Here is an 18,141-nt window from a genome sequence, read left to right as displayed (position 1 = left end):
ATAATCTAGAACATAAATTGTAATATTCACATAATCAAGAAATGATTTCAGCAATAAAGTAAAATTCATGTTTCACTTGCTAGGATCATTTTGATATAGAGATATACCATTCAGAAGAAACTGAAGAGCTAACCATTCCATTATCAAAAATCAATTAATGATTCACTGTTACTACAACAAAAACAATTATCATACACTTGGTAAAATAATACTATTATAACAGGTCTTAATATAAACCCAACAAAATATTTTGACCATCACAGTTATGACATAATTTTTTGGCTGTGACAGAGTTGAGAGCTGTTTACATGAACAATATGATATGTATAATAAAGGATGAAAGTTCGAATGTTTTTAATGCATAATTAGAAACCCGTTAAATAAAAAAGACTTCGGGGCTTCCCTGGTGGCACAGTGGTTGAGAGTCTGCCTGCTGATGCAGGGGACACGGGTTCGTGCCCCGGTCCGGGAAGATCCCACATGCCGCGGAGCGGCTGGGCCCGTGAGCCATGGCCGCTGAGCCTGCGCGTCGGAGCCTGTGCTCCGCAACGGGAAAGGCCACAACAGTGAGAGGCCCGCGTACCGCAACAACAACAAAAAACACTTCGGCTTTTAGAGTATATAATGCATCAATAAAGGTACAGAAACATGTGTACTTCTGCAGACATTTAATTGCTGAATGAATAAATATTATGAATCCAGGAAAAAAAGGACTGTAAGGCTGTTTCTTTGCCAAAATACTATGAAGTAGAAAATACGATGCTGTTTAAAAAATAATTTTACAAAAGCATGTGTGAGTTTTATGGTATGTGAATTACATTTCAGTTAAAAAAAACTCAATTCCAGGGTAGTGTTATAAAACAAAAAAAACCTCCTAAAAGCATTCGTATTTTTATTTTGGAAAAATTAATAATAAAATTGCTATATATCTTTATGAAAATATCTAAAACATTACTTTTTTACTACCATTACTTATTATTATAAACAAATCATATTTACTTATAATCTACTTTTGGTAGAAATTTATTAGGAAGGAAAAATGTGATTCTAGGAACATCCACCACATGTTCATTAATCATCTGTGAGATAAGAAAAGTACTCAAAGTTGTAAGGAACATGAGATGCTGCTCCATTTCAATCTATGATATAGGGAATGGATGAGGAATATTCATCAAAAACCAGAGCCATTAACTGTGTCCCAGACATCTTGGCAAATATACAACATGCATAACAAATTGTGAGGTGATTAGTAAAAGCAGCTTATTTCATTTAATATGGCAGTGTGGATATTTATGAACGGATTTGCCTTCTTAGAAAGCAAAACTTTATTATATTCCATATATGAATGAATACCAAGTAAAATTAACCAATATATCTTTTAAGAACCATCTTTGGGAATATGTACAGTATTTTTTTAAAAATTAAGGAATCAAATTAAAATATAAAAATTCTTTTATAGACTTTGTTCAAGGAAAATATAGCTTTTCCCATATTCATTATTCATTAATTACCTGCTTCTATAGTGATCAATATTGAAACTTTCTATTTTACATTTCACTTTGGTGTACACATCCTGGACATCTATGGAAGCACTGAGATCTTCTAGTTCACTGACCATACAAAGTTCTGCAATAAGAAGCAAATATTAATATCAGTATAGGGTTCACAATCAATATTAAAACTTTCTATTTACATTTAATGTTAGCATGTATATCCTTGACATCTACAGAGGGACTAAGACTTTCTGTTCATTAACCACATAAGATTCTAAAATAATAAGGAAAATTAGTATCAGTATAGGCCTCAAAATTAAGATACGATGCTTATTTCAAAACAGGGGAAATCCCAGTTAATGTATGAAGTGCTACATCTAATATCAGTCAACAGTCTTTGCAATACATTTAGTGATATGACCAATGAAGAAATTACCTCATGGCTTTTGAAGTGAATTTTAATACAAATAAGACAAAATTTAGGTATTATAGGCAACATGTTAGTATTACTAATAGAAATCACTTGAGTTAGACTTAATGATTGATTTAAATGCCAATGATAAATAAAACTAAGTCTCCAATTTCTTCTAAAAATAGTGTTTAATATTTTATCTTTTCAGTAGAAAAGTAATCCTGTACCTGTGCCTTTATTTTCAGGATCTGGAGCAAAGAGCTTTATAGTAATTTTGGGGAGCACCCACTGCATCCACAGGCTAACACGACCACTGGATCCACCAATATTACTTGTAGTTTGTTCCAAGGTAACAGAATCGGAGAATGGTGAATCATCAACTGCTTGTACAGAATCTCCCTGGGATGAGGAATAACAACAATACTTTGTAACATAAATAAAAATAACTAAAAATATATAATTTAAAATCTGCAATTACTGCTTATAACTTATCATATATGATAATGCAAATCATATAAATGTTTATATATAATGCCAGTAATATAAGCATACACTAATCATACGGTTTTCATAGTTACAGTGTACATGCATGCCATTCCAGTTCCTCTAAATGAGTTAGGATCATACCAATGAGTATTTCCTTATAGAGTAGCTATAGCCAAGGGTCAAACTGGGCTCTATTTTGGAAATAAAGTCTTACTACCTCACAGCCACATCCACTCATTTATCTATTGCCTATGACTACTGATTAGCAGAGTTAAGTAGATGCTTTAGAGCTGCTATGATCCACAAAGCCTACAATATTTACTATCTTGTCATTTATGGAAAAAGTTTGTCTATCCCTGCTATGGTGTATTTATGTATGAATATATAATAACCATAGTAAAACACAGCATAATCACCATAATTTAAGAAACAGCAAAACATTCATCATGCCTCACATATTTTAATATTAAGGAGACATTTAAAAGTAGATTCGACAACAGATTTTTTAAATGATTTATATGGTTAAAAGTCTCTTAATTAGAGGTACAGAGCATGAGTGTGTGTGTGTGTGTGTGTGTGTGTGTGTGTGTGTTTTATGGTTATCTTTACAGAAATATATTCGGCAATTTATACATATCCTACAGAAAGGTACAATAAAAATGATAACAATGAAACAAAATGTAAGTAAAATGAGCAGGTTTTTGATAAATACCTCTTAGCTCAAGAAATTTTCCCAGGTTAATATTCAATGTTTTGCACATTTGAGATGGTATTATTTTGTAATTTGATGTACTTCAGAGTGTATCTCCAGCCCAATAAGAGGCAGCTGAAGCCCAAGAATATAACCCTTGGATTACAGACCTCAGCCCAGAAGAAGGGAATCTTGCAGCTTCAGAGAACCTGCCATACATGCTGGCCCCAAACCTTCATCAGAGCATAAGCTTATTCAGTTCAACAAATACATACTGAATTCTGGATATGTATAAGGTCCTAAATTTGGTACTAATAAACTTTCTGTAAAAGGTCTGTTGGGTTGTTTTTTAATCTTTTCAGCAGGTGAAAATAAATCCTGGTTTGAAGATGAACAGCTTCAGTCTCAAAGGCAGGAAGAGATGGTGCCAGAGATAGTGATCACTCACTCATGTATTCTGTTCTTTTAGGATTAGCTACCAAGTATTTAGGTTTTTTAAATCCCAACTTTGCTGTCCATCTAAAACCTTCAAAAAAACTCCAGAACCTAAACTCATTCTCTGTGAACTGATCAAATACACCAGAGCATGCTTACTTTTTTAAAAGATGTATATATATATTCACGTACCAAAATGTTCATTGCAGCTCTATTTACAATAGCCAGGACATGGAAACAACCTAAGTGCCCATCATCGGATGAATGGATAAAGAAGATGTGGCACATATATACAATGGAATATTACTCAGCCATAAAAAGAAATGAAATTGAGCTATTTGTAATGAGGTGGATAGACCTCGAGTCTGTCATACAGAGTGAAGTAAGTCAGAAAAAGAAAGACAAATACTGTATGCTAACACATATATATGGAATTTAAGAAAAAAAAAATGTCATGAAGAACCTAGGGGTAAGACAGGAATAAAGACACAGACCCACTGGAGAATGGACTTGAGGATACGGGGAGGGGGAAGGGTAAGCTGTGACAAAGTGAGAGAGAGGCATGGACATATATACACTACCACATGTAAAATAGATAGCTAGTGGGAAGCAGCTGCATAGCACAGGGAGATCAGCTCGGTGCTTTGTGACCACCTGGAGGGGTGGGATAGGGAGGGTGGGAGGGAGGGAGACGTAAGAGGGAAGAGATATGGGAACATATGTATATGTATAACTGATTCACTTTGTTATAAAGCAGAAACTAACACACCATTGTAAAGCAATTATACCCCAATAAAGATGTTTAAAAAAAAAGATGTATATATATTTAAATATTAGTTATATGTACTTAAGCTTAGTTTGATAGGCAGCATGATGCATTGAAGACAGTATAGCCATTCTTTGTTCCAATTACACCAAGCAAAGCAGAAAGCTCACTGCTCGTGATGTTTTCATCTAAATGCTTTTCCAAAACTAAGTGGCCCTAAATCTGCTAAAATTGAAATTCCTAGAATTTGAGAAGCTATATAAAAATTCAGGTTTCTGGTTAGCTGTCTAAAGTAACACATCTAATGAAAAGCACAAACTAATCCCAGAAAAAGATACATTTTAGAAAGTCAAATTCAATAAAAGACAGCATAATGTAGTCAGTATGCCTTTCTCTATGGATTGGGTCTTAGAGCAGAAGAATTCATAAATTAAATTCTCCCTCCAACACTTAGAAGAACATTATAATCCCAAGAATGGAAATTGTAGGGAAAAGACCATCTCAAATCAATGAAACCTTGATTTTTAACACTATTAAGTATACTTAGTAGGAATGCTAAGAAAACTGTGGCTTCAAATTTAATAAGCAAGCACTCCTGAGAAAAAGTTTTACTCTCCTTCTTCATGCAGTTTCAATTTTCATTTTGGATTTACAACACTTGGTGCGGTATTGTTAAATATGTTTGTGCATTAATTTTCTGCTCTATTTCTAAATTTATAGCAAAAATTGAGCCAGAAATGGAGACGCTGAACTATTTTCCCACACCTCTTTAGCCAAGGTCTAAAATATACAGTTCAATTCTTTCACCATTTTGTCGCAAATTGACCAAAATACTGAGTTTATTATGCTAGCTGAATTTATCTTTGTTCATCTGGAAGAGCAAACACTTCAGCCCTTCATCCTTGGCCTGCTTCAGAGCTCAGGGATGATCATACTTTTGGCCACACTGCTACTCTCCCTTATCAAAATAACTCCAGCATTCTTTTTCAATCACAAAACTTCCCAAAGGTCTAAACACTTCCACTGCTGTTTGTACTTAAGTCAACGATAACAAGTGGACTGCTGTGGTTTCCACTACCTTTGCTCTCACCATTTCAATGTGAAGGGTGGGAAAAACGAATAACTGTTTTTAAGCTCACTACTTAAGCCTGCCACTCATATTTCCCCTTCTACCACCACTGAGATCGATATTCAGGAAGCTAGAGCTATATCCACTGAAAAGTATACTGCTCCTTATCAACATGTCAACATAAAAAGAATTACTCGTAGTTTAAAGTATAAGTCATCCAAGGATCATATAAGCAAATACTTCTCTTCTACTTAACACAAGCAACTGTTAAGAGCATACTTTTTTAAACTAGATTCATTTATGGTGAATTCTTTATTGTCGAAATAATTTAAAAATAATAGTTCTTACCCAACTCAGCAACAAATACCTTAAATAGTGTTTTTAAATTTTATGGACTTTTGGAATGCAAATATTAATTAGAAATTTAAACACACAGATACATAATATAAATAAGCACAACAAATGTAAGGTGACCTCAGATAAACAGGTTATATTTATGTAATAAAACTATTTGCATAAAAAAATAAGCCAATAATTGAGAAATTAGAGACATTTTCCAGCATGATTATTTTGAAATAAGAAAAGCATGACAACAAAATATTGTGTTGATTCATATGTGAAGGCTAAACAATAACCTGCTTTGATATATGTATTATATATGTATGTTCTTTCAACAGCTACTCAATTAATTAGATGATAATCTAAATGCTAAGATTGCTACATTTTGAATAAAAGTTTCTCCCTGAATGTTGAAGATAAAATCATTTAAAGATAAATATTTAATGAAATAAGTCTATTTTGAGGAAGAGATTTAAAACTATTATGAGACATCCTTAAAATATCAACTGAGTAAAAAAGTTCAAACTAAACTTACTTTCTAAAAGGTTGTCTAGAATAATAATTTGAGGTAGATTGCTGCTTAGGTTAACTGCACTTAAATCCCTGAAAAACTGACAATAGTTTTGCTATAGCAGTTGATGCCAAACAACTTCACTTTTTTTTTTGAGATACAACTGACATATAATATTATAATAGTTTCAGGTATAAAACATAATGATTCGATATTTATATATATTGTGAAATGATCATAGTAAGTCTAGTTAACATCCATTGTCACACAGTCATAAATTGTTTTTTCTTGTGATGAGAAATTTTAAGATCTACTACTCTCTTAGCAACTTTCAAATACACAATACAGTATTATTAACTTCAGTCACCATGGCATACAACACTAGGGCTTATTTATTTTATAACTGGAAATTTGTACCTTTTGACCACCTTCATTCATTTTTTCCCCCCAAATTTTCACTTTGGATTTAACTGAAAATAAATGCATTTTAAATAATTACTGGGGACTAAGAAATGAACCACTTCATGCTGGACTGTTTTCTGGAAATATATATATTTATAATTGAAGTATAGTTGATTTACAATACTATATTAATTTCAGGTGTACAATAGAGTGATTCAATATTTTATAGATTACACTGCATTTAAAGTTATTATAAAATACTGGCAATATTCCATGCTATACAATACAGCTCATACTGGATTTTTTTCAGAACTAGGCTGCTGAAGTAATTTTAATTCCAGAATCAATAAAATATGCAATTCGAATTTTGCCATGACCCTCTAACCTCCCAACATTGTTGGTTAATCTGTCGATTTTTACCTTAGGTTGAGTTATAAATCTAGCATTCATTCATCATTTTAGATTTTTCTAAAGCTTTAAAATTATTTCTTTAAAATGCTGTGAATAAGGATGACATTATCAAAGACATTATACATATATACAAGAAGTTAAAATGAAAAAATGCTTAATGGTTTGCCTAAAATCACAACTTAATTGGAGGGATTTAATTTCATCAACACAATATAGCTATCCATAATAATTGTCCTTCCTACATCACCTTTATGGAAAGTACTGAAAATCCAGAAGTTCAAAATAACATTTTATATAATTAGAACAGCTTCCAAAAGACTTAACAGGGCTTCCCTGGTGGCGCAGTGGTTGAGAGTCCACCTGCCGACGCAGGGGACACGGGTTCGTGACCCGGTCCGGGAGGATCCCACATGCCGCGGAGCGGCTGGGCCCGTGAGCCATGGCCGCTGAGCCTGTGCTTCCGGAGCCTGTGCTCCGCAGTGGGAGAGGCCACAACAGTGAAAGGCCCGCGTACCGCAAAAAAAAAAAAAAAAAAAAGATTTAACAGTTTATGTACTTAACCTTATAAGGGAAATATGTGAATGTGTATGTATTTGTGTATTGTGTATCTATTTGCTTTGTTTACTTGTTATTAAAACAAATCATCAAAATGTTAGCACTTTCAAAGGCAGTTTTTATTGTTGGGCTATCTTGTAAGCAAAATGGCATAAATATTTCAATGAACATGATTATATAGTGTTTCACTTTCCTGAACATCTCCCTGAACACAAATTTTTGACAACCTTAACTAGCTGAAATACAGTGAAATATGTTCTACAAGTGTACAGGTTAAGCCTTACTTTGGGTCCATGGTAAGAATTAGCGTGCCAGAGACATCTTGTTTTATACCAAAATTTTTGCTCACCCTTCTACGTAATACAGAATTTTCTCTGGGAAGCAGCAATGCAGTGATGGGCTAAATTTCCCAGTGTACCTATATATTAGGTGTATACACATATCCATCCCCGAAGTTAAATATTATAAATTCTGCTAAAGATAAAGGACTAAAAGGCTTAATTTCTTTTAAAAGCTGAATATTATTAAGCTAAGTATCCAATTTAAGAAATTAGAAAAACAACAGAATAAACCCAAGAAAAAATATCTATCTTAGCCTAAGTAGTGGAAAAACGTTACCCTTGAGACTTTTTAAACACATCTCTGGATTACATGTAGGTTTGAGGGCTTGATTTCATACTACCGAAATGTTTCAAGAAACATCTAGCTACGAAATTAACAGTAAAGGGGTCCCAGGCTAGTGATGGCCCTTGGAGTCCCTCAGAGAAGGAAACACAGAAAATCCCTATTGGGGAACAGGCCCTCATACACTATGCAAGAGTCTCATAAAGTCGCACTAGTGAAGAACTCCCAATAGAAGAGCACATAACACATAAAGAAACAGTCTACTAAGAGCAAGGGTTAAGAATACAACAGTAGGATTAGACTCTCAAGAAATTCAGATAACAGATCTGATAAATAATATAAAAGAATTATGTTTAAAACAACAAAAGACATAAAAACAAACAGAAAAAATAAACTCAATATATGCTTTTATGAATTCATATGAAAATATATTTGTAGTGACAATGAATATATACATCTCTATGCCCCGTACTATAATAAATCAGATTTAATTTCGTCAAAATGAGTTGACTTCCCAAATTGTTTAACATCCATATATTAAAGAACAATGTGTTTAAAACCTACTCTGTACCAAGCACTATTGCTTGGTACAGAGTAGGTGCTGGTTGCTCAAATTAGGGTTATCCTATGATGATAAAGATAATAGGTGACGGGTGATAATAGAAAATTTATAGTTCACATCCAGTATGGCACTGAAACAGTATAATCATTATTTAACACTGTTACTTCTGAACCAATATAAACCTCTCAGTGTAAATCATTTTACGTCCAACCCATAATGTTTGACTTATCACTTATTTCAGATGAAAAGAATAGTATAAAAGTACAACTAACGTGGGAACAGAAAAAGTAACAGTGTCAAATTTTCAATACGTCTTTTGCTATTTGAACAAAATCTGTTAGTACTGAAACATGCTAGAAGGTTTCCTTAACAGAAAATTATTATCAAAAAAGAAAATTATGTTCAACTTGAAAATATTGCCTAATATTTAAAAAGTTAAGTGAAATATTTATTCAACATATTACTGGAAGTCTTAGCCACAGCAATTAGGCAAGAAAAAGAAGTTAAAAGCAACAAAATTGGAAAGGGAAAAAAGCAAAATGATCTCTGTTTGCAGACAGCATGACCTTATATGTAGAAAATGCTAAAGATTCAACAACAAAAAATTTTAGAACTAATAAATGAATTCAGCAAGATACAAACCCACATCTGTGTTTTTGCACAATAACAGTGAACAATCAGAAAAGGAAATTAATAAAACAATTCTGTTTATAATAGCATCAAAAAGAATAGAATACTTAGGAATAAACTTAACCAAGGAAGTGAAAGACTATAAAATATTGCTAATAGAAATAAAAGAAGACACAAACAAATGGAGAAATGTCCCATGTCCATGGATCGGAAGACTTAATGTTAAAATGGGAAGTTATTGTTTAACAGGTACCACATTTCAGCTGGGAAAAATTTTAAAAGTTTTAGAGATGGTTGATGGTGATGGTTGCACAACAATGTGAATGTACTTAATGTCACAGAAGGGTACTCTTAAAAATGGTTTAAAAAGGTAATTTTATGTTGTGTATATTTTACCAGAATAAAACATTTGACATAAAAACATTAACTGGGACATAAAGTCATAATTGCACAGTATCAAAAGACAGTGTATTTGTTTAGCATCTATAAAAACTATGTTTATTAGTTTCATTTTATACAGCCTGGGCTACCAGAATGCCATAAAACATCTTTATTTTACCATTAAGTATTACTTTATCAATAATGAGTAGTATAAAATTCATTTTCTAGGAATACAGCAATACCATTGTTGGAGTTGGGAACCTGGAACAAGATGCTTGCCTATATTCCCTTTATTATGATGACATTAGTGTATTTTGTCTATCCAGTCCTTACCTCTTTTCTAACAATCTTCTAAGTTAAAATTTCTTCTATATGCAAAGAATGCCTAAACTAAGACCCAGTTTGGAATGAGGTATGTGTTACACACAAGTGCCTTTTCAATTAGGATTACCTTGTTGATTATCATGGGAATATACAGTGACTGTGAGAATTTTCGCACAAAACATATTTTTCTAGATAATAAAACAAGGGGGAACACTTCCCATATCATTTTGTGAAGACAGTGTGATCATGATACCAAAATACAACAAAGATATTATGTAAAAGAAAAGTAAAAGGCCAGTATCACTCATGACTATGATACCAAAACCCTAAATAAAATATTAGCAAACACAATCCAGCAAGATATGAAAAGGAAAATATATTACATCTAAGCTGGGTTTGTTCCAGAAACACAAGATCAGCTTAATATTTGAAAATCAACCAAAGTTACTAGTCACCTTAAAGGAATAAAGAAGAAACAAGTACTGAATATATAATCGTATCAACTGAATAAAAGTGCTAAATAAAAGTGCCAAATAAGTGTACTCCTATAACAAAATGGTCAAGATTTCTAAAAAGAAAACTAAAATCTTATTGAAATTAAAGAAAATACAAATAGAGGAATGAGCCACATTCATAGAGTATATGGACAAACTATACATACTCAGTTAATATTTGTACTAACATATTGAGATGAATATTAACATTATCCCCACTTTTAGAGATAATGAAACTAAATCACAGAGGTTAAATAATGTGATCATAAACTGCAGAGATTAAAAACTCAAGTTGTCTGATTCCAAAGTGACTTCTATAGATTCCATTAACTTAGAATCACACTCAGATGAGCTGGACCGTCCCTACTTTGTGTGACACTAACTTCAATTCACTGCATCTCAATTTTCTAGTAAATGATCTTCCAACAATCCCTTTCAATAGTATAGCTGTAAATTGATGGAATTAAGAGAAACATCCTTCTCACTTGTCAAGCTCTGCAAAATTATTATACCAAAGTCAGAGGAAGGCAATTCTTAAAGCTGACAAAGTAGAGAGTCTATGACAATAAGTGGGAAGCAGCACACAGAATTTAGCTAGTTTTCCCCAGGAGAAAAAAAAAAATACACCTTAGAGAAAATAAATTACTAGCATTCTATTTTTCTGTTTGCAAGGTTACTAGGGAAACTAAATAAATGACTTCTAATTTTCACTTTCTTCCCTTTAGTACCACATTTTTTGGCAAAACTTTGAAATATGCTTGAATACAGTTAGGGATAATATTAAATGCCATTTTAATTCTATACCATTCATGCTGGTACTAAGCAAATCTCATTAAAATGACAGAAATGTGCTCTTCTGAGTAAGAAAATCAGTACTAAATAAAGTATATTTAATGATTCTGCATTCACTTTCCTCTACCCCCTAATTTCTATACCAAATAACTCAGTTATCAACATATAGAGCTGGCCAAAAAGTTTTTTCGGGTTTTTTATAATATGGAAAAACCCAAACAAACTTTTTGGCCAACCCAATATTTCAACAGGTAAAGAAAAATTAAAATAGCATTTCTGGTATTAGTTTTGAAATGGTTTGTCAGGCACAGGTCATATAAAATGCATATAATATCTTCAGGGAAAAATTACTTCATTAAGAGTTAATCAACCTTTATTCACCAATGTTCATAGTAGCGTTATTCGTAATAGCCAAAAGGAGCAAATAACCCAGACATCCATCAACAGATCAATGGATAAAAAAAGTATGCTATATACACAAATGAAGTAACACTCAGCCATAGAAGGCATTGAAATTCTTTTACATGGATGATGTATAAAACATTCTTCTTACTACCTGGATGAATCTCTAAAACATTATACTAAATGAAATAAGCTAAACGAATACTTATGATTCCTCTTATGTGAGACACCCAGAATAGGCAAATTCACAGAGACAGAAAGTACAGTAGAGGTTACCAGGGATGGGGTTGGGAGGATGGGGAGTCACTGTTTCATGGGAAAAGAGTTTTTGTTTGAAATGATGAAATAGTTTTGGAAATGGATAGTTGTTATGGCTGTGCAACACTGAGATTATTCATTTAATGCCAGGAAATTGTACACATAAAAATGGTTAAAATGATAAATTTTATGTAACTTATATTTTACCACAATAAAAAAAATTTAGCAAAAAGAGTTACCAATGATATTGAGAATCTAATATAATATGTACAAGGCAGAATGAGAAAAACAAAGATTCCAAAGACCAGTTCTTGGTACTCAATGATGTTAAAGAAATTTAAATTCAAGTAACATGGCACACTAAGTTGAAATGAATGTTTTCCTTTTCTACTACAAAAGCACGGAAATTCTAGATAAAACACAAGAATTTGTTTTAATACATTAAAGTGCTGTATATCTTTTCTTTGGTCTTGTAGACCTACTCTTCAATCATTAATACCCTCTCTACCTGGGAGGCTAATCTATGCGAACAATATGTACAAATATTCTTGTCCTCTGGTTTCTGGTCATTTTCAGCTAATGAGGAACATGGCAGGAGATAGAAAGGAGGGAGGAGAATGAAGTCAGTATTATTCCCTGTTCTCCCTGCCCGTAAGCCTATTTATGGCAGAAACATCCCAGCGTTACTAGCTCCAGGTACTGTACTATCTCCTGTGGTTTCCCTTCCCAGTCAACACCTTTGTCCTTATGAGAATGTCATCTTTTTCTAACTAATATAACAGTTAAACTTGAAATAAATAAAGGGAAATCTCAAGATGTCAGAAATGAAGAGGAAACACAAAGTCAGGGTAACGACTGGGAACTGAGTCATTACAGACTCAGTTTTCCTTTATAGATTATTACAAGATATTGAGTATAGTTCCCTGTGCTATACAGTAGGTCCCTGTTGTTTACTATTTTATATACAGTAGTGTGTAGATGTTAATCCCAAACTCCTAATTTATCTCCCCCCCACCCCTATCCCCTTTAGTAACCATAAGTTTGCTTTCTATCTCTGTGAGTCTATTTCCGTTTTGTAAATAAGTTCATTTCTATCATTTTTTTTTAGATTCCACATGTAAGTGATGTCATATGATATTTGTCTTTCTCTGTCTGACTTACTTCACTTAATATGGTAATCTCTAGGTCTCACTGCAATCCCACTCCCGGGCACTTCTCTGGAGAAAACTCTAATTTGAAAAGATACATGCATCCCAATGTTCATAGCAGGATTATTTATAATAGCCAAGACATGGAAGAAACCTAAATCAACAGATGAATAGATAAAGAAGATGTAGTATATACACAATGGAATATTACTCAGCCATAAAAAAATGAAATAATGTCATTTGCAGCAACATGGATGGACCTAGAGATTATTATATACCATATATTTAAATTTGTACGCAGACAGTTCTGTTGCTTACATGACAGTGTTGTCCACAGAATGTCTTCTTATAATCAGAAGATTATTAGTCAATGATTAGCAAGAGCAAAGGGATGCTAGAGCTTCCTGGGAAAGCCAAGTCAAATAGGCATAAAGGCCTATTATGGATTATAACAAAATACATGCATAACCTCTCCACACTGTCCTCCCTAGCCCCATTCATTAAGTAGTTTCTCCAGTAAGAGGACACGGTTTTATCTCCATTCAGTCCGTAACACATTTAAATATACAGGAAACTTCATGAAAATTAGAAAAACATTTTTTTAATGGAATTCAAAGGATCACAGTAACATATCTACCATGTTGGAACTCAAAACAAAAGGAATAAAAATTACAAAGGTCATTACACACAATTTTACCAGCACTATAAACAAAAGGAAATGGGAAATGAAAGCCTGGGCACAAATTCTGACTTCTGGATGAATTAAACGACCACACATTTAATCATAGATGAAGCATTCATACAAAAAGGAGAAAACAATGACTATATTTTCTGATGTCATCATTTACTGGCTAATTCTCAAAGAGGTAAATTTAAACTCAGATGCAAACATAGTTAATCTTGATCTCCACATAAATATTTTCTTGAGAGCAAAAAGAGAAATTAAACATGAAGTGTTCAATCCACGAACACCTTCTAATTTGTAAAGTTAAATCAAAGTCTTAACATTGATCACCATATCAAAACTGTCTACACAAAAATCTTCCTGCCCTTTATGGAAAACAAACCTAAATTATTTTAAGATATTTCTCAGGGAACAAGCTTCTCAAGTGATTGTAGGTTTCAAATCCATACCAGACTGCTAGCAATCACTCACCTCTTTCTTTTCTTAACCACACTACATAAACAAAAGAGGGTACATTTTGAAAGTATTTACCACATTTTCCCCCATAACTCTGTTACCTTACGTAAGCTGCTTTATATGGTCTTTCTGGAATATTAATGTGAATCTTCTGCATTAAGATTCTTTCACTTTCAGATCTTTTTCACACAGATCAGATTAAATCCATACCTAATACAAAACTAACAAATCCACTAGAAGCATTTTCATTATTTATCTTTATAACCCAATCAGAAAAAAACCCTCAACATTCTAAGTTTAAATTAATTGCAGTCATGTAAGGAACTTATTTTTGAAATCAGAATTAATTTTTTTAAGTGACTGAGAAAATGTCTCCCTTGTTAATCTCTCCCTTTCTTAACTTCCTCACCATTCTTCTAGTCTATCACATTTATTATATACCTACTAAAACAAAATTGATACTAATGCCTTTTTCACTTTTGAAGATCCATCTCATATGTTACTGCCTTTGTAAAATACCTACAGATTCCATAGAATGAATTTGTTAATAATTTCTCTATAATTGCAGGGCATGCTCATCTCTATTACATCTTATAATCAGGGTCACCATGTCCTTCTGTATAGGTTGGACACTACACAATTCTAGAAAGTACCATTCAATCTGTACTTGTGTGAATGGCAGGCTCTAGATGTATGACAAACAGGTGTGACCATTCCACATGAGCCCTGTCTTTTCTGGGCTTGCAATGTTTTCTTAAATATTTCTTTCTAAAAGACTACTCTCAAGATAGGTACTCATTTTCATCTTGACGTTCCAATGAATACAGTACTTAGTGAACAACTGTTTAATGAAACACTCTCCTTTCTGCCAAATGTCCACAATATTTAACTTCATTTATCAATTTCACTTGTACTAGCTTTGTCTAGCAATGTATCACCCCAAGCTTTGATTACTCTACCAAAGTATTTCACAAAGTGTATTTTGTGCAATGTTAACATGTAGGCTATGATAAAGGGGTCTTTGGTTAAATGAGTTTGGAGAGTACTGCGTTGAAGAAAGTCAAAGTTTTCTTTACTGCAAGAGCTTTTGTATTCTAACGATATTAATAATCTCCAAGAAGGGATTCACCGTTTTTACCCTAAAAGGATATGTCCCATTGACTCCATAAGGGCACATTCCTAGATTTTCATTTGGGGGGAAAAAAGTAATCCTATCACTTAGGTCATTGTGTTTCTTAAGATTTGGAATGAGCACGGATACAGAAATTATTTATGCAGGGGTCAAATAGATCTACTCCAGCATGTGTTTATGCAAAAACAAAAACATAACTTCTACCTCTATTATATTACAGTAGTTCTCAGTGGTAAGCCTCTATGGAGTGTTTCAGAAATGTATTAGGGTATTTTTGGTTGACTCAATGATTGGGTGTCACTACTGGAATTTAAGGGTTAGCAGTTAGGGTATCAAGAGGTCCTATGATATATAGGACTGTCCTGAAAAATGAACACTATCTTACAGACAATGAAGTAGGTAAAAATCCTGTTTATAAGTCAACATTTGAGCATAAAACTGAATTCTGTTTTAAATCTAAACACAATATTTTTGCACTTATGCATGATTTTATTTATTAAGAGTTCCAGAAATGCAACTACTGAAATGAAAAGAATAAAAACTTTTGTTTTAAACTTTATCAAGTTTGCCATTACCTCAGGAAATCACAGCAACAACAACAGTACCAACTTGTGGTATTTAACAAAGACCTGCACAAGTCTATATGCGGCAGACACACTCACAGTAATTCTATGTACCTGGCTACTTCATTACAACTTCTAATGTAACCATGCCTGAGCATTTATATATTAAAATAATAATTACTATACCTTAAATTAATTTCCTTTACTCCTTTATATTTTATTCAAAATACTAGATATTTTTGAAATTATATGTATATGTAGGTCATATTATGTTTATTTTCATTTCAGGATAGTAAAGGGGGCTTTATAAAACATTTGTTATTAAAAGGGGCACTGGCACATTGGGTGAAGTTATGGTGTTAAAAATGAAAAGAAAGGCTTCTATGATCAGAAGGAAGAGGAGAGAACTTTGGGTCAGACAAGACTGAAAAATCACTAACCTAAAGATAACAAAGGCACTCTGGTTCTGAGCCTCTTTTGTATCAGCTTCTACATTTCCATACTTCTGAGGAACCATACATTTACTGTCTCAGTTTTTGCCATTTCACAGAACCCCTACTGTCCTAAACTACCCCACTAACTACTAAAAGTGATTAAAATACTTGGACCTAAAAGAAACAGTAATACACAGCCACTGCTACCATAGCTCCTCACGAACCTTCTAAACTCACTAGCTTCCAGAGAGGTATGGTCATCTTCATTCTCAATCCTGATACAGAACTCTGTGGTATATATACCACCCTTCATTTAGTAACAGAATTTTTCAAAAACACTTACCTCAGTAGTAGTTCCAATGTCAGCAGATGGGCTACATGTGCTGGTATCTGGAGGAGCTGTGCCTAAACTGCTTCTAACTGGAGAACTAGGGACAGGCCCCACTATGGACTCCGGATAAGCTGAAAAAGAACTGAGATTGCCTCTCTTCTGAATCTTATTCCAGACTTCATTCATGGTATCAGTTAGCTCATATAAGAGCTGCACCTAAGCAGAAGGGAAAAAATAAAAAGGAAAAACAAATCTTTCAACTTCTGGTCACAACTGACTAAAATATTAAATGTGAGAAAATGAAAACAAGTCCAGGGAAATAAGAATATATGAAACAAAAATCTATCATTGTATCACTGATCATGGTATTATATCATAACCTATAATCTGTGATATATAATTATTATATATTATATATACTGTAATTATTATATATATGATGACTATTTTGTCATGATACCACAATTCTGATGAGATATAGAGAAAAATAATTCATATAAAAATATACAATATTAAACAATTTATCATGAATTGAATTTGAGAAATATAATTAATTTATTCATACTTTTAATTTGCCACATAGTCACATTTTGATATTTTATAAGCAATTTAGCATTTCTGTGGGAAAATAATGCTAATAAAATAATGCTAATAAAACAGTTTATTATGGTACAGTAGATTTCTTTTAATATATGACTAATAGAACAATCACAAAGAAATGCCTTTTAAACAGAGGTCAGGATCAAAATTAGAAGTCAAATATATCCTAGTAAACATGATTATTTAGTTATACATGAAATAATTACCATTCTTATTTCTAAATTGTTTACACATTTAAACTTTCTCTATTTTCTGAAGAATAAATCTGAAATTGGATTTCTTGCCCAGCAAAATAAAGTAAAAAAGAAAGATATAACACAGAATAGTAAAAGGAAAATGTTACATATGAGACTTTTCTATAGATAAAGAACATAAACTATCCAACCTACTATTCCCCTCAGATTTGTCATTCCAATATTCAGAAAAAAAAAATTGTTTAACTTGCACGTTGTTTGACTAAGTTCTAAGATATTTACATAAGATTTCATAAATAAGCATTAATCATGGAATCTGTATGACAACATATTGCCATATACTGTATAAAACAAGCCTAGGGGGAAAAATGCAAACACAATGTATAAGCAAATCCACAGCTGGATACCATATTCTGCTTGCCATTAAAAAAAAAAAAAAAGAAAGAAAGAAATTCTCATATTTATAAGAAGTTTCAGCCTCAGGACACATCCAGATGATAAAGCTGGCTTCTTATGTGGGCAGAACAGATGCCTAAAAACAGTGTTGTCAATCCTTATTTG

The 18,141-nt window shown here is 32.7% G+C and overlaps 1 protein-coding gene across 7 annotated transcripts in view; it reads right to left on the bottom strand.

Moving 5' to 3' along the window:
* VPS13B (vacuolar protein sorting 13 homolog B) overlaps positions 1-18,141 on the bottom strand; it is a 797,029-nt gene that overhangs the window by 380,546 nt on the left and 398,342 nt on the right. For all 7 annotated transcript variants that reach the window (XR_012327280.1, XM_033843006.2, XM_073794628.1 and 4 more), the window contains 3 exons: positions 16,799-17,002; positions 2,133-2,304; positions 1,512-1,626 (listed from right to left, as the gene is read on the bottom strand). Coding sequence is in view for 6 of the 7 variants with exons in the window: in XM_033843006.2 (XP_033698897.1) it covers positions 1,512-1,626; positions 2,133-2,304; positions 16,799-17,002 (491 nt within the window). In the remaining variant the exon portion in view is untranslated. The remainder of the gene's footprint in view (positions 1-1,511; positions 1,627-2,132; positions 2,305-16,798; positions 17,003-18,141) is intronic.

Source organism: Tursiops truncatus, chromosome 17 (genome assembly GCF_011762595.2).
Source record: "Tursiops truncatus isolate mTurTru1 chromosome 17, mTurTru1.mat.Y, whole genome shotgun sequence".
Classification (NCBI taxonomy): Eukaryota; Metazoa; Chordata; class Mammalia; order Artiodactyla; family Delphinidae; genus Tursiops; species Tursiops truncatus.
The sequence above is the reverse complement of the archived record's forward strand: the minus strand, read 5'-3'. Positions and strand labels throughout refer to the sequence as shown.